Below are 21772 nucleotides of genomic sequence, written 5' to 3' on the forward strand. Positions count from 1 at the left end.
TGTGTGTATTACTTACTGCAGGTTGTTTCAGCATAAGTTATTCTTTCGATTTTTTTTTGCGTTTTGTTTCTCTTTTTCGATGCTTCAATTGCTGATCATCAATGCCATTTACTCAAGAAAAGCTCCTGTGATCGTTTCGTTTACATGAGAAAATCTTACCTTATCCAAAAAATATCTATTTATTCTGCGTGTGACGATAACTCTATGTCTAAGAGGCATAGGACATCGAACCATTACTTTTTTATGAAGTTACTCGAAGCAATCCTCGTCGAAGTTGATAAGCAAAAGGCAATGTAAAGCTGAAGATGCCATCTTTGAAGTTAGCAAACTACGTTTGAGCAATAATCTCAGCCACTATTTTCGCCGCACACTACTTCTGTTCTCTCAACTGATGAAAAATAATAGGTCGAAAATTCTGCTTTTCCTTTTTTTTTTACATAATATACTCATCTTTTCCGTCTAAAATCAAAGTAAACTTGGCTAATCTAGACATACTGAAGGCCAATTTCCAACACTTAACTACACAGAAACAAACAAGCAGAGGACGAGAAATAATAAACAAAGACTGATTTATGAAACAGGAACAAACGGGTGACTAAATGGTTTCATTGCTTAGATTTTACAAGCCATAAACTTATTTATGCACTGTTTTTCGCGGATACAATATTCTTGCTCACTTCACATGTACGAAAAGCTCTTCATGGAACTGTTGAGATGTAAATAATAGGAACCAATTCAATAGAACTAATTATTTTCTAAGATACCTCTTATATTATTAAAAATCTTGATATCGTAAAATGTCTAGCAGTAAAACACAAGAAACAAATCTTCACGTAGACTAATGCGGTTCAGTGTTATACGTCAAATGTTAAAGTTTTAAATTGCCCTAAATAGTTTATTGATACTGATTACCTATGACCCTAATTCGAGCGCTTTTGTGAAATCTATATTTTAATAAAAACATGCTGTTTGTTTTTAGCTCTCATACTGATAGCGCTAAGACCTATTGTTACATAGAGAGGGTTTACTCTCAGCCTAGCAATAATGCGGAACGTGTGTTAACATTCGTTGAAAATTGACTAAGTTTGAAAACTTTAAGTAATTCATGTATGAATCTCAAGTATCATCACATACGTACGATAATCTAAACAAACGTACGAAAATACAACAAGCTTTGTTTACAGTTATCTATAAAATAACTTTATTTCGTCTTTGTTTGTTCCCCACTATAACTCAGGATTATACTTATATTGTTAGCGTAAGTCACAGTAATAGGTGTGGGTACACATGATTACTTTGTTACATGTCCGGCCATAGATAATGCACGCAAATTCCGAAAAAATCTAAAATTGCTCAAGAGAGTTAACGAACTTTTCGATATATATATATATATATATATATATAATGTATGTATTTACAAATATTCTCGTTCACTTCGAGAAATCCCCCTCAAACTATCGAGCCATAAGCGACTCATCTACACCGACGTTCGCTTGATCTTGTAAATCACTGTTATTCTTATTAGTAATATAGTTTATATAATAACATACTTGCGGTCTGTTTTCACCGGTACACAATATGATATTCTATTGTAAACCCTTGTATCATTAGTATGCTCGTATAATATAAGGTCTAATACGTTTACTACCTCAGAATTTGTCGCCCAGATAAATAAAATGATTGTGCGCCAAAATTTCATCGTTCACAGTGTCATATAATGTAATGACCTTAATTATGGTATAATTATTTCGGCACATGTCTCAATCGTACCTACGTAAGTACATATAAATATGAAATTAGTATTATCCATTGGTTCGAGCAGATATGTTGGCAAGCTCATCAATACCGTGTGTATTTTTTTGTAATGCCGCAAATGTACAGTTCGCCATGAACTCGAATTTCGTTATAAGGAAAATCTAGCATTTTGGATAACACATCTGTCCCGAATACTTTAACAGGACACTGATGTTGGCTAGTCGTATTCGAATTTCCTAAATGAAACATGGAAAAGCAGTATGATCCCGCTATCCAGAGTCCTATAGCCAGATATCGTGCCTTGCTCAGTAATTTTACCTGTAACATAAGGCATTTCACGGTAGGGCGACAAACAACTCATGTCTAGGCTGATGATGACTATTAACTGCAGAATAAATGCACTCCTAGACAACAGCTCATATCGAACCAACACATTTACTGGCCCGATCAATTATCTGGCGGCATTAATAGTTAATTAATAATTAATAGCTAGACCCCGGGGGAATTTTATTAGGAATGAAAGGAGACTGCAGTCTATAATCTTTACTATTATTTCAAGCGAACAAAAATCGACAACCGCAGTAATAGAAAAAAATAATTCCTTAACACGTAAAGTTTTTCATTTTCATACGCAACGGGTTGTTGCCCATTTATATGGCTTATCGTTTAGTTTTGGCTCAGACGTGCATTGAGAGACAGGCTTTTCCTACTTACATAGGCCACCTTATTCGAATAAGAATGGCCATCTTGACGTGACGCTACCGCCTCACACTTAGCTAAAGGCATATTGAACAAAGCGCGGTATTAATTGGCCCCGATTTGTTTCGAATGGGTTGTCTGTTTAGGTTCGAGGAGCGTCGCGCACTACGCCTCAAATCGATCAGTAAGTGATCAAGGGTTAGCACTGCTAACTGGCTGCAATGTCCGCAAGTTTACCAACCGATATTGTGCGCGCTTTGTATGTCTCTTCAGAAATCGGAAACAAAAGCAGACAAATTGTACTGATTCGTTTACGCTGTTATACTTCAATATCACTTATTTTTCAATGTAACGGTTATTCCCACGTTGCTGTGGCTAATTGCATACGAAGGTCAAAATTCTATGCCGCCAAAGCTGATGCTATCTATCCACCCATCCCGTCTGATGAAGGCCGTCACAGACATAGGTACCTGATCACTAGATCACAATCGGAATGAAAGTGTCACATTTTCAGGTATCTGACAACAGCTATAGTGCCGAATTGAAACCATGTGACCATGTGCTGCGTTTATATTGACTCCAAGGTGTGGCAATTTGCGGGTATCAACGCGGATATCAGTTCACATAAGCCTTAATCACCCAAATCCTGCTATACGGTAGTAGCCGAAGCTTACACGAGATGGCCGTACTGAAGCGGAAAGTAGTTCACGGCTGAGTTACACAATCGGCGTTACCGTCAGTGGAGTAACCCCCTTGACGCCTAACCCTAACAGTATCAGGTTGCTTTTGCGCTAAATACGTAGATACGAGATAGACGTGTAACATCATAGGAACGCATTGAATCGCGTTCCATGGCCACTGTTGCAGGTATAAGGAAGGATGCTCACGAAGGGTTCAAAAGCGTTCAAACCTCTGATGGCTCATGAGTCGATGAAGTTATTTATTGACAGTACAATACCGTTATGCACACTTGTCCGCCAATAACAAGACTTATACGTTGAAGCATAGTGCGCAGGGGGTTACGACAAGTGACGGATGACAATTCGAACAGCTTTTTTTTTTTTTAAAAGTCATACTGTTATTTATCTTAGGTCGGCCCGTGATACCAATGATGTATCTTTTCCCGTTGCCATGCACAGCTTTCAGTTGCTGGTAAGTAGTGCCACAATGTAAAGCACTTGAATGGGTGCAGCCAGGTCAAACAGCACAGCTGGCGGAATTTTGAAGCATTGTTCAAAGATGTAGAATCTCCAGGAATACTTCTTGATCCTAGCTAGCACTTACATGTTGAATCTACCATGGAAGAGTTATTGAAAAACTACAATGTACAATATCAAAAACAAATGGATTTAGCAAACACCTGACAACAAAGACCACGTCACGATAACGAAGTATTGTGTTCTAAGGGTTCGTCTCTAGAGTTACACATTATAACGTTATTATTATTCGCTTGTTTCATATTTTATCGTCCTGAATTCGAGCCCTTGAACGTCTAACTTAATTCCATATTATTATTGTTACGTTTCTCAAGGCCATCTATGTACATATAAACATACTTTGTGGTAAGGTAGGCCACAGTCGTACTTTCTTTTGCAGCGCTTTGCCAAATCTAGCTTATTAGTATTTATCAGCTACATTAACTATGAGTCGTATTCGTACTCATAATGTCCTGGCGTCTTCCATTACCAACATCTAAAATGTCATACCGGCTATTGGATTATCGCCTACATACGCCACTTTTTTTTTAGCTTCAGTGTCACTCATTATATAAGTATTGGGAGTAGAAAATTCCTCTCTTTATATACAAATATCCCTCTTCATGTACTTGATTATCTAGAGAAGCGCTTAATGGTCCAAAAAATTTCCTCGTCATGTTGGGCCAACTAGAGCAAGCAAACGCTTCGTTCAGAACAGTTTAACAGCTATGACATATCCCGGACAGACAAGAAATAGGCATATATATATATATATCATACGCAGTATCTCCAACTATGTAGATGATTTCAACAGTCGTCATTCTAAGCGATTGTCGTGATCTGAGGCCCATGATGACCTTGGGATTGGGTCCTTGGCGGCGATGGCTGCATCTGGAAGCTCTTGTTATCGGCTTCAATCTCCTTACGTAGATGTTTACCATCGACGAATAGAAGTACACCGGCAAAGTACTCGACCAGTGTACCAATGACACCGAGTACGAACGACCATGACAGGTAATTGTGGTCTGGATCGGGCATCCAATCGCGACCATCACCCAGAGCGCCAAACACAATAACAGCAACTGAGTCGAACACCGCCGAAACGAGAAGAAGGGCAGCTGTCAGCTGCGTTAAACGCAACTCGAGTTCGGCTGGCGCGCACAAATGTACGGCCATCAACACCAGCGACGCTAGAAGGAGCAAAGTGAAGCCAATGGTGAACAAGGTTTGTGTTGCAATGAAGAAAGGTGGCTCAAGAAGGTGACGAATAATACGATACTCGCGGTGAAAAATCCATCGGCATCCGCTGAACTCGTAGTCGTAACTGAAATTCAGACGAAAAATAGAAAAAATCAAGTTAGCAATAATAACCCACTATGATATTGGTATATATATTTTATGCTTCGCTTACGCCAGTGGAAAAAATGATACGTTTTCAGCTAAGTTTAGTACTCCCTCTTGATGGCAGAACTTTGTCCTCTGAGGTGATTAACTGCGTTTAAGATTCGCTTAAGATAGTCATGGCAATGTTGTCGAGGGCATCATCAACGTTAGAGTGTCCACAGTTCAACAACTTGATTCTATCTTGACACTATTACAATAATTTGTAAAAAAAAAAACATGGTATTTTTCTATTATTTACATAGACTTCAATCGTTTTGAATGACGCGTGTTGACATTAATTGCGGAAAGGCTTCTCTTCCTCCTTGTGGAGACCATCATATTTCGTTTCCTCAACGATCACAGTATAATTTTCAGTTTGAATAGCATTTGACGAGCATCGCTCTGTGCAAAAATGGCTATGTAGTTGGTGCGTATTGACGGTGTTAAGAAGACGCCTACGTTAGCGTGCTATAACTGAAATAGTAGACAGAAAAGCGTTCCCGAGCATTCTACCTTTAGACGTATTCCGTGTTCGTAAATCGACTGAGAAGGTTAGGGACAGACCAATACGTCAAAGAAGATTATCAGATATTGTGATGTTTTTTGGTAGACTAGAACGTGAAAAAATAGCATAAACCTAAACCTTTCTCCCTCCGTAGCCTACCATACGTTCGTTGTAAGGGGTGAATTCTCTGAGCGCCGAGACGTTCACGATTAACAATAATCCTTGTGACACGGTAGGAAGCTATTTCAACAGGGGATCGTGCGTTGATTAAAAGAAACTAGACGGTGAACTAAAATTAGAAATTAAAATGATTTGAAAAACTTACAAATGCTCGAATGTTCCATCCATATCGCAGTCGCCTTAGTAGACTACAGCGCATATATAATTTTTCGAAACGAATCTCGCAGTCAGTCTTCGTTCAAGATTGCTCGCATCGCACAAAACAACTCAGTGTGGACACTTTATGGACAACTGATGATACCTGCGCCTTATACTTAGAAGTACGCGTTTGTTTACAAAATCAACCCTGTTGTTTCGAAGCGCCACCACAACTCAACGCCATCACTGCACGATGTACTTATATATTACGCAAATAAAAGCAGTGCGAATTCATGGCCATAGCACATTGTATCGATCCAAAGATTGCTTGTGGTTGTGCGATTTGTTTATTATGGGAACGGCGCAATGTGATAACAACACGATTCAATAGCGTCAAATCTGCGGTCCAGCACGATGTCAACTAACGTGTAAAAAAAGGGTTGTGACGCTAAAATGCGACGGACGGAAGAATAGATCGCTCGGCCGCTTTTTTTGGAGGCATCTCTCATTCGGAGTGGAAAACATTGACTACCGTCTCACGGCAAAAACTGTTACGGTATGCTTGACAATCAGAACAAAGGCGCACCTCAATCCCAATGGACGGACCAGCTGACGAAACTGCGAATATGCGCGTACTGATTTCCTCCTGTTGTTGGAACGAATCCCACAAAAAGTTGACATTGCTTTTCTGTTGCATTTTCCTGCTAACTTCTTTATATACATGCAAGATAAGTGATGGATAAAATATGACTTTTTTTTTATAATGGCGCATTTTTACATATTTGTCGAAAAGCAACAAGCTCAACTCAGCTGCATACACTGTTTAAATTTGGCAGCCACTGATTTGATGCTTAAGCCTGAATCATATGGGTGTCTTACCAGAGGGAGGAAACGATGCAGAAGTGCAGAATTTAAACACCGTCTAATGTAATCATTTTGATGTTGCTGCTTATAGAGCCTTACAGAACTGAAGCCTAAATTGTCCCTAAAATGCTAGCCGCATTGACGATATTATTCGAATACTCCTGCTTAACGAACAGACACATATACATTCAGCAGACTTGGAAAGGGAAGCGTACAATTACTATATCTGGTCTGATGGGTGCTTATCCAAACAGGTCAATCAAGTTACTTGTCTTATGAAGTCAATATATGTAAGAGATGCCGGAATCATCTGAGCTCCAAAGCAGCCGATACATATTCGTTTATCAATACCTGTACAAGCATACGCAAGAAACTCACAGTGTACAACCAAGTCGCGGTGCCTATGTTCGTCGCAGTCTCATAGTGTTTTTTAAAAGGGTAATCAGATTAAGAACATACTGCTCTAAGACACGTTGTTAGTGATTAGCAAGACTAGAATTCATTGGCTAAACTTCATGCTTTTCATCATTCAAATAAGCGACCTACAAAGTATAGAAAGGCAAAATTGTCTAGCGAGCTAAGCACATATGCCCGAAACGGGCGTTAATTCCGTTACAATTAAGACCACCTTCAGACGTACCTCTTAAATGGACAAATGAAATCGTAAAGAAAGGAACAAATGTCCACCCACAAAAAAGTTTTTAGTTTAACTCATTCGAGTGCGCGCGAGCCATTATAATTAGAGGTTATTCACTAATGGCTAAACGTAATCTCTACAAATGCTAGGCACCGAGCGGTGTTTGACTTCATAAACAATGTTGGCAAGAACTAAATACATTAAAATGCCTTTTGAGGACCGTGAGAAAAGATCACAGGTAACTGTGCCCCGCCATCATAAATAGAGCTCTTCCTTAATACAGCCCAGTTTCTTTACGTCATATTTTTTTTCTATTCGTTATTTCCACTGAACATAAATCTGCGACAAAAAAACCGTTAGCACACAAACTATAATTTTATCAAGTTAAAGATAAGTTTTATCGACACCAAGTCTTTATACAATATAGTTCTTGCTTGAACTCCAAGACTTTTAACAGCTGATGTAATCATTCGAAGAGCTTGCGCAGCAGCGCGCGTAGAATCTGCTACATTGGATATAAAGGGGAAACTTGCAACCGAGCAGCCATTATTGTCTACGACATCGAACGCAACAAACGTTGCCTCATTGCCCATCTGTATGTTGCGTATATCTGCAGCAGTTGTACAGCCACAAATTTACTCTCTTTGATCCTCGTCGTAACCACCGGCGAACGCCGAGATTAGGGTATGGAGTAAAGCAAAAAAACGATTTTATGATCAAGCTCAGTCCAGGAAAAAAGTCTTCGATAGAAGTAGCGCGCGTATATTTATGATGGGGATTTATTTTGCGAGAGATCCTTTCAAAACCTAGAATTTAGTTTGGGACATAAGTCTACAAGGAAGGGAGCGATGAATAAATTCTAGGTCCCTACAAGAGTGATCGAGATTGCGGTCATGGATACCTTAAACGTTGATAGCTAATAATATAGTTTGGTGGCAGATAAGTTAGTGAATTGAGCACAAATTTAGATAAAAATAGATTAAAAACAAAAGCGTTAAATAGAAATAGTTAAGAAAATCCCGTCAGAACGACTGATGTAAATATAGATAAATTGTCAACAACCAAAAAATACAGAATTATCTAAGTAAGTTTGATTTGCCTCAGAACTTAACCTGCAACCTATTTCCTCAATTGCATTACTGAGACAAACTTGTCAAGTCCATTGTGTCTTTATTTGGCGCGTGATTCCACTCCAAGCGTAATTTTATAAAGAAGAATATATATGCAAAACTTAGGTGCAAGTATCTAATCATTGTGTTAGTATAGAAAATCCCATTGTAAGGCTCGTGAAAATATAGGAACCAAATTGTATGATCAGTTTCAGCTCATAAACTAAAGTGCTTTCGCAGATTCGGAACCGTTCAGAAACGGTTAATTGTGTTTATATATAAGATCCGTACAGTTACACCGACAACGAACTTATAATTTACGTTTTCACATGGACCGGTTCGAGCCTTGTCGAACCTAGAAAATATTAAAGCTCTATCGAGAGATCGTTATATATATAACAAGGCTCGATACCGATATCGATAATATCCTAAAAGTCTACAAACACGCAATAGCTGTCTGCATGTATAAAATTCAATCGGCATGTCTGTGATTTACTTACGCAGATCTCTATTTCTATCGAGATCGAGGGAGGCTGATGTAATATAAGCAATAGGTCAATTTAGTTTTATTCTTTTGGTACATAAGAGAACAATCCACTAATAATGAACAAGTATTTTCAATAGTCGAGTCAACATAGTTTTGTGCTCTTTACGGTTGATTTCATTTTTTCTGTTTAACACCCAGAAGAATATTACATTCAGTCTTCCTTAACGACCAAGTGAACCTTCCTAGCCTTGGCTGAAAACCACTTTGTTGCCAAAAATCCATTAGCATTACTTGTTTCATCTTATCTATTTCAGTATATTATTAGTAGAGGTACAATTAACTAAAGCGTTTTTTGACTAGCTAGCGTATTAACATTATAACTTTATCATTGAACATGCAATTTCGGTTCATCTGAAATTTTGTCGAGATTCGATATATATATATATATATATATATATATATATAGCATTATGTATACGGAGAAAGTGAAGTTTGAGAGAGGAGATTAATGAAAAAAGTTAGATTAGGGCAGGCTTTATTGGTAACCTTTGTTTCACTTACTGCACATGTTGCTAATTGCGAGTGAGACAAGGACAGATGTTCATGCGCTTTACGGAACATCTGGAGGTCTCTTGGGAGATTTAACCAAGACAAAAAAAAAGATAGCAAACCTTACTGAGGTGTATGATAGATGCATGAACGCCTCATAACTAAGACGCGCAGCTATTTAACTATTGTTAAGTATTGTTTTCCACTAAGAGTGGTAATTAAGGAATTCACTCCACTGATGAAGGTATATTACGCTTTGTTACCTTCATGCTCACTAGATAGATAAACGCCTGGGTTGCGTTCTCTTCCTTATGTTTTCATACGCATCCGTTGGTTAGGAAATGACTAAGAGATTGAGTCAATTCGTTTCGGAAAAGTGAATGGCATTTGCAGTATCTACAGTACGTCCAGTATTTTACTGATAAATAAATTAGTATTTCGTATATCCACATATATATTGCATAGTCTCAATGGGAGCTATCCAGGAAATCGCTGAAATATACTTGGTTGTCCACCACGGGAAACGCATTTGGCAATTGAGCGACCCTCGACATATATTTTATTCAAAGAACGAAAACGGAACCTTTTATCAGGCCAGTGAAACAAAATAGTATTATCCCACTTAAGCTTCTCCCTGAAGCTATCGTAACTAACTGAAGATCCTTCAAAGACTGAATCGCAAAAAGACACGGAAGAGATAAACTAAATTGTAGTTCCTTCTCTCTAAAGATCGTCGTTCTCTCTGCGGTCACCTGGATCTTTGACCAGCGAACAACTAGCTTTGAAAGCGCTAACCTCACACAGGAGTTCCAAGTGACAACCAGAGAGTTGTTACGCATTTGGGCTTATGTGCAAGTTTACTCCTAAGATACAGGGAGTTACAGCTAATCGAATCGGTATGCGCTAACTAGAGGTATGCTACTATGTTGGCTTGACTCAGTCTATCCGATGTGTAGAATTGCATTTCGTGGCTACAATCAAACCGAAGTAATGCATAGTTATAGCTGCCATCTAGCGCACAGCTTGCATTCCTCAAGAGAACAGGTAAAAACACAGGAAAAAATGTTCGCCAAGCGCTTAGCTGCTGCTTGACGAGGCAAACCTAAGGATTTTCTGAGCATTCGCGACCCCTGCGGAGCCGCTTGCTCCTCTTTCTACTCAACTCAACGGCTGCAAAAGGTGACAGACAGGAACACGGAGAGAACCTCTCTAAGAATGTGCACAGGACTGTGCCCCTTCACACACATTCAGATTGCATGAGGTTGTACACAAGCCTTATTGGCGCCACCAGATGGCGTGTAAGAATTTCGTTCGCCGAGGCAAACTCAGTCATCGAACAAAGAAATGAGCCTTCGATGTTTAAACGCTATTTCGCAAGGACATTTTGAATTCGTGGAATGTCTGAAACAAGTTAGCCTCAAGCCTAGTTAGTCCTATGCAGAAGCCGGACAAGAATCTTTCTTAGTTCATTCGTCTTACCGCTGGTGCAAGTAAGCCCCGTCGCTATACAGCTACTCTATTTTTTAAATAATCTGTATCTGCTTAGTAATATATCTAAGTTGTATTTGCTTTAGTAAATAACTTGAACGCAATTGCTGAGCACACTGTATCTTTAACGAAAAAATTGTGTTCTATTCTCGAAGGAATATACATACTAGAACTCTACTGCTTTCATGCGACCGAAACGTTAGCTTTATGCAACGAAACTCGTTGACCTAAATAATCAGGTTTCTTCTACTTATTCTTTCTGATATACGAAGTCGTTCACGTAGCTCGACTAAGACATATGAACTTCTTTTTTGTCGATCTAAGCGGGACACTAATAAACACAAGCTTATTTTGTCTTGAAGTAACAGCATTTATTCATCTATATTGCTGACTTAAATAAGTTGTGCGGACATGACAATAACCTAGATAACGCCTAAAAAGTGAGCAAAATCCAGGCTTTTAAAAAACAAACCTTCAACAGAATTTATTGGCTATGATTAATCTACATGGACTCATAGTGGATGCCAGCGTATTTTACTTTTTCATTTTCCTACATAAAAATGTCGAATTGGTCTCGGCTGCTTTATGGCACTGCAAGACATTTCGATGACGTGCTCCATTGCGCCCATAGGCTACCATACAGATCCACTTCCTTCGATCTGATCGGTACCAAAGTGTTGTCGATGCAAAAAAAAAAGGTATCGGCCAACAAATTCGCGCATCTAAGGAAACTACATATATTAATAACAACGTAAGGATGAGTTGCTGTTGGAGTCGCAGAAGCTCACTCGTTGCTGTTAGTGAAATATTGACATTTAATAATACAACTCGACACTAGCAAAACAACTGATTTTGAAAACAATTAGCTTCTTAGCTCCTAAATTAGTTTTGGTAGGATAAAAAATACTGGCATTTCCCCAAACGTGTAGAACTTCTTGTTTTCGTTGGAAAAAAAATTGAATATTGCAACATTATTTGTTGATATTGGTCTCAAAGGATTTGTTTGCACCCTATACATTTCAGGAAAGAGATCACAGTGTCAGTGACGTACGAAAACAGTATAGCTCCATATATGCGTATAGTGCAAAAGCAGTTGGCTAACAATTGTCCCAAGTCAAACCATAAGGTAGCATTACTTTTTCTAGGCGATAAAAACAACATCACGTCAAACGTTTAACAGATCAGGTGAAGGATTTAAAGATTCCTCAGTGGCATAATAGTCCATTTTAAATATGATTAATTGACCATTCCATAAACAATTATAGGAATATTAGCATCTGTCATTTTTTATTGCCATATTTTACCCTAAAGTCGGTTGTAGATACATATGTTTAAAGATAAGTTGGATAATAAAACCTTTACTATATAGCACGATCAAAGTGGATGATTTTGTGTTACAGTACAAAGAAATGTTTTGGATACTTTTCTTCAGAGCAAACTACTATCTTTGAATATATCGTCTACCTACGTGTCCTACCTAAGTCAGGCATCTACCTAAGTGCTGTCACAATACCAACTAAAATGGTATCTCCTTAGCTTAACTGTGGTTTAAGGTCAACGTGCTAAACCTAAAATAGAGAAATAACAATATGGAAATAGCACTTGTTGCCTATAAAGGATACGTGTTAACGAAGCAAGACGCAATACTCCATTGGTTTTTTTTTGTATAGAATTTGTATAGAATGCAAACGCTTCACCTATTTTGCTTCAATTATGTTCTAAACGCAGCTCACGTTACCATCGCCCTTATCACTGTCGGCACAAGGAAGTCGGAGATATTATCCACTTACTTATCGAAATTTATTCGTGTTATGTTGTATCTATAAGACGTCTGTCTACGAAAGTACAAAACAATTTGGAATGAAATAATAGTCAAAAAACGTTTGTGACCGGACTTTCACTTCAGCTTCGAACACCGAGGTAAGCATTAGTTGTCCCTGATAATATTTATATCCAAGGTACTTTTTGTTCGTTGCACTGTGTTTCTCCTTGAAACAGTGACCTGTTGTACGTGTAAATCATCCTATAGGTCATTGTCTGTACTTAATGGAGGTTATTATATTATATTAAACTATGACGACGATTTCCATTGAGTGCCCTGTTGAAACGAAGCACAGCTAATGCAGTTCGGATGTACCAAATATTACATCTATGCCACCAAATGCCCAACGTTCTCAAATTATATCAAATACCTATAAAAACAACGTCTACACAAGCCGAAGAAGATTGTTCCATATATATATATATATATATATATATATATATATATATATATATATATATATATATACATTGCATGTATTCCTCAACCTCAAACTACACATTTTTGTTCTGATCAACCCGTAAAGAATCGTTTTTCCGATAAACCCAATTCGCATCAGTAATTACTATACACAACAATGGAGCTGTTTGATTACTAAGTTTCATCTGTTCTCACTCTGGCGGGTCCAACATATAGTCTAACTAATGTCACAAAATTTCTGAGATTAAGACAGCCAAACGAGAATTGTTCGTGCTAGCCTCATACCTCAAACATCAATCAAAACATCATCAGGCAAGGCTTCACGATGATTCACACTTATCTCTCTATTAGACAGTTCAACCATCGAGTTGCTCTCTGTTCGCTATTTATATGAATACTGTTGGTATTAAATCGAATATATAAATTCTTCTATTTTTTTTTCTTAGCAATACATGTATCCTGTATTTCATCACCTAGATGAAAATATTTTAAAAAAGTTTTCCTCACCCTGTTGAATAATGCGATTCATATAATGCATATTAAATAATAACAATAATAATCAAATAATAATAAACACATTTAACCATCTGGAGCTTCTTTATATCAGCTTCGTTCGGCTTTGCCAATTTATAAAGAAAAACATTTTCGTTCAATACAGCACAAATACATTTGGGTGTTTACGCAATCTACACTACAGGCCTGGTGCCAGCAATGGTCGTATAACAAGACGAGGAAGTCTGCATAAACTGACGCCAGCCAGCGAGCCTGTACTGTAAGCCGAAAAAAAAAAACATGGGATGAAGGAACGACAGCTCTTGATTGCACTGCCACAAAATGCTGAAAAAAGTATTATATCTTTTAAAATTGCACAGGCTATCATTTTTTGTCTTGCTGGGCCTGCCTGCTTAAAAATAACGCTTCGACGTTTATTCGACTTGCTCAACTAGTGCTAGTTAGAGTTACAATATAGTTTACATAAGCTCCATAATTCACATGCTCTGCCGTTCTCTTTCGGCTTTTTTGTCGATTCTACGAAATTTATATAGATACGTATATATATATGCTAGGCGTTTCGTATGCAGGGATAGATATTGAAACTGGTGTCCGTTTATGAGGCAAAGAAAGTATGAGGGCATAAAAAAGATTACACATTTGCTTATGCTTTTCACCAATAGCGCTTACTGGGATCAACCTTTGTCTTCTTCAATTTATTTTTATGCTGCAATTAGAATAAGACTCATGAGTAAACAAGGAAACAATGCATATCACATTATATTGAGCAATCGAAGACTGCACTGACCAGATGACTCACAAGAACAACGCAAAAAATCAATTGCGAATTCAAAAATGATACTGTGTCTAAGTCGCAAATTTCAACAATAAGTTACCTCACTCGAAATTACTTACCGATAATGCTCATCGTAGAAATTGTCGAAGCATGCTTCCCACAAACCGAGCCTGCGGAACTTTTTCCCAGTAAGATTTAGGCCATCCGAGACCAACCAATAAGGCGTACAAAATGAGATTGTGATAAACACTAACGCCACTAACGCACATGATGAGCCTAATAGCGAATATTGCGATTTAGCACTGTGATACTTCATTCTGTCTCGATCCTGTTTACAAAGAAGTATATCTAATTGTTTTTGATTATATGTTGCAAATTACGACGCACTGGAACGCGTCGAATAGGAAAAATCGTCACCCGTTTTCACCAATTTGCTTCGGACAGTTTCGAGTTGATTTACTTATCGTTACATACAGCTAAGCATTCCACAGCGTGGCATACACAAAATTTAAACCACACTCACGAGATACGAAAGATTTCTGCTTCACACCGATCCACAATATGTGCTTATTTCTGCATTTATGCGATAGAAATCGGTAGAAATATTCAGTTGTAGATGGTTTACTAAGCCGCTTATGCGCTATGCACTTGTTCTCCCGGGGCCCTCAAAGTACGAGCGACAGTCCAGTCACTGACGAACGAGTCAGTTGGATCGACTTCCTAAACTAAAATGACGTTCCACAGTGAACACCTGAATTCGTTTAGGGTTTTGGATGCGTCGGGATATCATTCAGATCACGCTAGACTGAGAGAAATCTGTTGGTTAGCTAAGGCGCTCGCACACTCCGAACAAACTGCTACTAAACAGACAGCCTACAATGATAGCAACAGAACAAAAATTGAAGTCTATGTACCGATCTGTGTGCGGACTTTACAGATCTGAATAGACTGCTGTAACGGATTGGCCAGATAATGCTACGATTACAGTTTGTCGACCGTTGCCAACGTTACGGGAGGGTGAGATCCAACGAAACCTGTTGAACGGCGCAATCCTGCCCAACTGACTAAACGGTTTTGCTGAAATGAAGTAACGCATTTCTACACTACCCAAGAAAAACACGAAAAACCCACTTAGTTTTCAAAGCCCTTATTCATTATTAGCCACTCGACAAATTTAGCGCGTTCGCGAGCTCGCGTAGAGAGACATTCGGACTCGAATGACGATCTTGTTTTCGCCACGCAGGTCTGCCCTCTCTACTTGGCCGTGCCACGGCTGTACCACAGGCGTGCCACACTGCTAGATACATGCCATTCGGTCGGTGGCATCCCTTCGGACTATCACTGTTTACTGATATTGCGGTGCTGCCACAGTCATTAGGAATAATGGGGCAGCCATAAAAAGAAGTGTTGTTGGCAAAAAAAATGTAAATCAGCAATTCGAACGATTGCGTTTAGCGGCACTCTACCAAGGCAATGGAACGATGAAGCGGCTTTATGTCTAACACAGCGAGCTCTTTGACACTAGCAGAGATAGTCATTGTTGCCTGAGCGGTCTACATGGCCACGTGACGTTTTGAGCGCGTACTGCTACAACGTTTTTTTTTTGACCGATTATAAATTATTTCAATCTTTCAGTTTTGTTCGAATAGTACAAACTTTTGGGAAGTACTGACATTGCTAACTAATTTTCCTTTCCGTGATATTCCGCTATCGTTTGCCTTTCGGCTAACGAGGGAAATACACATCAAGTCGATACATCGATAGATATATCTTCAAACTCTTGCATCGCACGTTGGATCGCTTAGCCTTCGAGCTTTGTTATAAACAACTTTTTTCATTATTACTACCGATATTGTGCATAAACTGCCTTTTTTACCATTATGCATATGACTCAACGATTGCCAGTAATACTTTACCTTACCGCATTCCACACACAGTATTGCCTTTGTATGTTAGTCTCCGCGTGAACATTTACCAAGCTGAAAATTTTTATTTTCAAGCTACGCGCCCTTAGCAGAAGAAACCTGCCAGATATTCGCAGCAAGTCTTTGGTTACCTATGACTATAACCTGATTGAGTCTCATCTGAAAATAACGATAAATCGATGACGTAAAGGGTTTGTAAAGTGGTAAAACCAAGGTTAGTGATATAACCTCTATCTCTTGAACAAACGATTAATGTTGAGATTCTTGAAGAAGTTGGACAAATAGCACAGCGATCGACATGATTACCTGACGACAATGTACAGTGTCACCTTAATCCCGAGCCAGATCGAGGAAAGCACGATCGAGCGATCCATGTTTATATCCTCTAGATAAGTTTTTCGGCTTCAAACGATAAAGTTCACTGTGCAAATAATAAAAATAAGTACATCTATACTATAGTAAAATGTGATTGTTGTGCATTATATAATTTAAAAGACGCTCAAAATTTCCGATTTGCTCTGTAACTCCTGGTAACCTAATAAACGGTATAGCAAGCGCAGAACAGTTTAAACAAGGAACTTGCCAAACTTCAAACTGATTAAATTAATCTGGAAAAGATAAAGAATTATCGGTGATCAACTTCACGACGTTTATATATGCGTATATGTATATATAGACTCACGAATTATAACGATCTCATTTGTTTGTATTGTGTTGTCGGGATAAATAACATACTTCATGGAAAGTATACCCTACTCGATTGTTGTTCCTATTCATATCCTCAATTATATAACGAGGGTTTCACTGGTACAGAGATTTAACAATCCCTATCGATCATTTCTGATTAATGTGCGTTTTTTTGCTTAATGCATGGCACTAACTCATCATCACAAATTATAATAATCCTGCTCTAAAGCGTTTACGCAATTCTGGCCCCACCAACTTTTTGTTATCGCATTTTTGTCATTGCCAATGTTTAATTTCAATGTGACTGGTTTCCTGTTAGCCTCTATGCGTCCGATTTTTTCTAGGCGGAGAGACGTCCTGTACATGAATGAATACCATCACGTGTGTGGAAAATGACTGTGGATGGAAAAAGTCTCCATTCACCAAACGCACAAGCTTTGAAGCTTTCTTTAATTCATCCTATCAGCGTTTGTCGCTCTGGCCTCATTCAAGTGCTGTGCTGCAGCCGCTATTAGAGCGTCGTTCCTCGGGACGTACCATACTGTGGTACGCAGTTTTAGCGGCGGGCGGAGCGATACATGTGAGCCGGTTCCCCGGGCAAAATGGCGCGGGTAGGTAGGCGACTGCTATTCGCTCGAAGTTTTAAAGCAGAGTGATGGCGGGTTCGGCGGCGGCGGCAGCGGTTACGGTGGCAGTGGTAGCACTCGTCATAGCAGTAGCAACAGCAGTGGCCGGCGAGATCGGTGCTCATAGTGGCGATCGGTGGAACTACATCGAAGACAGAAACAGAGAGACGTTGAGAAAACGACCGGTAGGGCCTACTGCAACGACGAAACTTGCTTCTTGTCAGTGAACAGTGTGCCCCTCAAGCGAGCAACTAATCCAGCAACAACTGCGGCCACAACAACTATAACGAAGCAATCCTAACAGTAACGGCCCTTGCTGGCGATCAGTTGCCCCACGGGCAGCTGCAGTAAACACAGCAGCCGAACGAAGAGAGGGAGAAAAAGCCAGGCAGACACGCATTTGCGCACGCAAATATCCACACCGAAACGTAACTGCAAGCAATAGTTTCCAATCGTAGTCTGCAACAGTTTGCCGGTTGGTGACAGCAACACTGCCGCCGAGTCTATTGCGAAGTGTGTGCTTGGGGGCATTCATCGTAGCATGTAAGCTGTGATGACGGGCGACGTAAAATGTGTTTTTGCTGGTAGCTCGAGCAGCAACAGCTCAAGTCGTTGCAGTAGAAACAGTGACAACGGCTGCGGCAGCCCTTGGTGACGGTGATTAGCGCAAGGCGGTTTTTCGCTGGTGGCTGTTTCGCCGCTGATTTCCGCTTCTGTCGTTGTCGCTGTTGTTGCCGTTGTTGTCGTTGTTGTCTAGAGTGTTCTGTGCCGTTGAGCTGCGTTAATTCGTTTTTGCGCCTCGGCCAAGAGCGCTGCGTCGAGTTTACCGTTGCCAACTGGTCAGCGGCGCCTGCAGAGGGCTAGCAATCGTCTGATCGTTGACCAACACACAACGCTGCATGTTCATGTAATAGTCAGCAAAGCGCATGTTAATGTGGATGAAGTTAATTGCTGGCACAACAATATATGGTCTCTCCTGCCTGCTGACCGTTAGCTGCGTGAGGGTACGTCGGTGTGGAGGAGTCAGTCGTGGGTCTTCTGTCGTTTTGTTGTTGTTGTTGTCATCGCTTGCTCGCTTGTTGACCGCTTGAGAAAAACGCCAAAAAAGCAGCAGAACTTATTGAACATAGGTTACGAGTGAATGTTGAAGGTTGTTCCCCACAGTATGATGGTGTGAAGGCCGTTGTGAGATATCATCGGTACTCAGCAGAGGAGAAAGGGCGAAAGAAGAGGTGCTGTTCAGTTATTCGTCGCTCACATTGGCCACCGTCGTTCCATCAGCTCGACGAACATCCGTAGAGATCGGGTAGCAACGAAAAGTAAGAAAATCGTTAAACGGTAAACAGTATAAACGATTTACACTACCGTTACGATTGCTGTCCCCGTGGCCAATTCTACTTCTACTGAACGTCTACTGAAATAAAGCTGTGTGGCTTTTGTGAGTACTTTTCATTTGCATTTTGCCTTCCTTCTACCCGTTGTGTACGGGTTCGTTGCCTTTATCATATGACTATCCCGCTACCGTAACTACTCCAACGAACATCCCCTTCAACCTCCACGGCTATTACTCGTTGGAAAAGCTTTATCGGCTACAACAGCATAGGCCGTTGCACTGCAGCCTCGCGCATTGCTGTTTATTAGTAAAGCAACAGCAAAAAGGAAAAAAACGACAACGACGGCTGTTTCGAACAAAACAAAAAGTACGGGACTGTTCTTTCCCAAGTTAGCAGTCTCGGCCAGTAGTGACAGAACGAGAAGGAATAGGAAGTTTCGTTTTTTAGAAGATTAAAGATTTAGCTGTTATTTTTCGGACTGGAGTCGGCACAACGTGACCTATCGAGTCGCTCAGCGGTATCAGGAGACCATCACCCGGCAGATACTGGACACGAACGAAGTGTAGTTTCGCGATTTGCTAAAACTACGAATTCAGCAAATCAAACAGCAACAATGACAAAGAAAAACGAATATCTCAACAGGCTATAAGAAAAAACAATTCTATTAGACTTGTTGAATTAATTGTAGAACAAGGGCTGAAGATTATATGATTCTCCAATAATATAGAAAACAACACCAATGGTAAATTGAAAGATCCATCTCTCATTAAAACCCAACGAAATTATCTAAGATAACAGTGAGAACCGTCTCGTTCGATAAATTCCACATTGCTTTGTTGTAAAAGACGAATCAACGACTGAACAGAACATATTATTTGATGCTCCTCGTCCATCACCATAATACAAAACGTAACTGCACAATGTAACCGGTCAATTACGGAAGGCAACAATAAGAATCAGCAGTATATTTACTTAAGAACATATATGCAAGTGCGTGTGTCTGGAAGGGAAAACAAACGAATGTTCTAATCGGTCTCTCATACCATCTGAGTGTCTAATTATACTTCAGCAAGTTGGCAACGAGAAACATAATTTCACTTAGGGTAACCGTACTCTTCAATATACATCAAAGCTGTGACAGCCAGCAGCAAACTAATATCCCCTAGACAACAGCAACGATGGGTTGTGCGGTGAGCAGCGTGGACAAACAAGCGGCGGAGCGTTCGAAAAAAATTGATAAAGACCTCAGAGAGGACGGTGAACGACAAGCGCGAGAAGTGAAATTGCTGCTTTTGGGTGAGTATTTTTTCTCTCTCTAACTTTTTCAAACTGTTCGAATAAATATGTACCACGTGTTATAGAAAGATCATTTTCTTTTTATTCGAAAGCACTTGGTACACAGTCGAGTATCCGTGCGTATATACATATATCCATGGGTAGAAATATACACATAATACCGAATATCATATTTTTTTACGAATATACGAAATGGTAACTATATATGTGAGGGACTGTGTTACCCCGTCCACGTTCCGACCTAATAGTTGCTGTAGAGAATACATAAATCACGGCTGACTTTTAGCAGTTTTTCCGTATATATTGAACCATCTCGAATCTGAGGTGTGAGTTTTACAGAGTCTATCTTTGAAAAGGCCTACAGTACAAGTTGAGCCTATTTCAACCCCAGGCCGAAACCCGCAAAGAGTGGACTTACATTGCGGAGTACATTTTTAATGTTTTTCTCCATTAGTTTCTGATTGTCCGGTTTGTTGCATCAAACGATGATATGCACCTACGATGCGTGTGCTCCTGGTAAACATAGACACATGCAACACACGTGCTATTTTGACAAGACGCTTGCGGCCACCGTTACTACCATGCAAGTGTTGTTCCATGCGTGAGAATTTGCACACAGTTGCGGTAATCTGCCATTACCGTATTTAGTGGGATCAGAAATCAAAAGATATTACCAAAAATTGCTTTTACTTTTAATGTAAATTAACTCCACGCCGGAATTTGGCTGTTGTAATCTACAGAGCGCGCTACCGAGGCTGGCTTAATGCAGTTCGGCAATATTAACGGTAACCGATATCCGACGGTCCTCAGCGAACTAGAGGTTAACTAGTCTGCGTCCGCCGTGTCTGATTCTTGTGTTAAATCAAGGGCGACGCGCTAACCTAATCGATTACCGGGCACGCCGAATTATAAAACAGAATAAATTGTTATATTAAGTATATGCCCAGAGAGAAGTGTGCCTGTATTGAAGTAAAATAATTGAAACAGTCGCAAATTAAAACACAAGTAAGTGACACTTCATCCCTCCATTTTCAAGCATTTATATCGTAAACCATGTATGTCACATACTATTCCGTTTCTTTCCATTTTCTACCGTAATTAAGTAACTTGTATTCTCATTGTATCTACTCTTTCATAGACATACATAGTTATAATGACAAATTACAATTTTAGTAGCTATCGTAATTTTGATGATTTTCGGTTAGGCTTTGCTACAGAAATCCTAGTTGACAACTTCTCATGAGATGCACAGGCAAATCGTGAGAGGGAGGAGAGGAGAACGCGCAGTAAATGAAAATAAACCTAACGGAGGCTGACGACAGCTAGAGATAACGCCCAGATGTCACGTTACTTGGCTGTTATGGGCATTGATAATGTTGTTGTT

The 21772-nt window shown here is 39.6% G+C and overlaps 2 protein-coding genes across 5 annotated transcripts in view; one reads left to right on the top strand and one right to left on the bottom strand.

The window, feature by feature from the left end:
- Nucleotides 1–1173: 1173 nt before the first annotated feature.
- On the bottom strand, nt 1174–15746 carry LOC111248313 (uncharacterized). 2 transcript variants are annotated; one of them, XM_022800438.2, is made up of 2 exons: nt 14640–15746; nt 1174–4974 (listed from the first exon to the last, which is right to left on the bottom strand). In XM_022800438.2, the coding sequence occupies exons 1-2, from the start codon at nt 14834–14836 to the stop codon at nt 4473–4475; spliced, it is 699 nt and encodes a 232-aa protein (XP_022656173.1). In that variant the 5' UTR covers nt 14837–15746; the 3' UTR covers nt 1174–4472. The 2 variants fall into 2 exon arrangements, with proteins under 2 accessions (XP_022656173.1, XP_086841502.1); XM_086985376.1 differs by lacking the exon at nt 14640–15746 and adding an exon at nt 5864–6627.
- A 1368-nt stretch (nt 15747–17114) lies between these two features.
- Nucleotides 17115–21772, top strand: part of Galphai (G protein alpha i subunit) — a 38459-nt gene continuing 33801 nt past the window's right edge. For all 3 annotated transcript variants that reach the window (XR_002672522.2, XR_002672521.2, XM_022800435.2), the window contains exon 1: nt 17115–20388. Coding sequence is in view for 1 of the 3 variants with exons in the window: in XM_022800435.2 (XP_022656170.1) it covers nt 20271–20388 (118 nt within the window). In the remaining 2 variants the exon portion in view is untranslated. The remainder of the gene's footprint in view (nt 20389–21772) is intronic.

This window comes from Varroa destructor, unplaced genomic scaffold (assembly GCF_002443255.2).
Source record: "Varroa destructor unplaced genomic scaffold, Vdes_3.0 BEIS01000003.1, whole genome shotgun sequence".
Taxonomy (NCBI): domain Eukaryota; kingdom Metazoa; phylum Arthropoda; class Arachnida; order Mesostigmata; family Varroidae; genus Varroa; species Varroa destructor.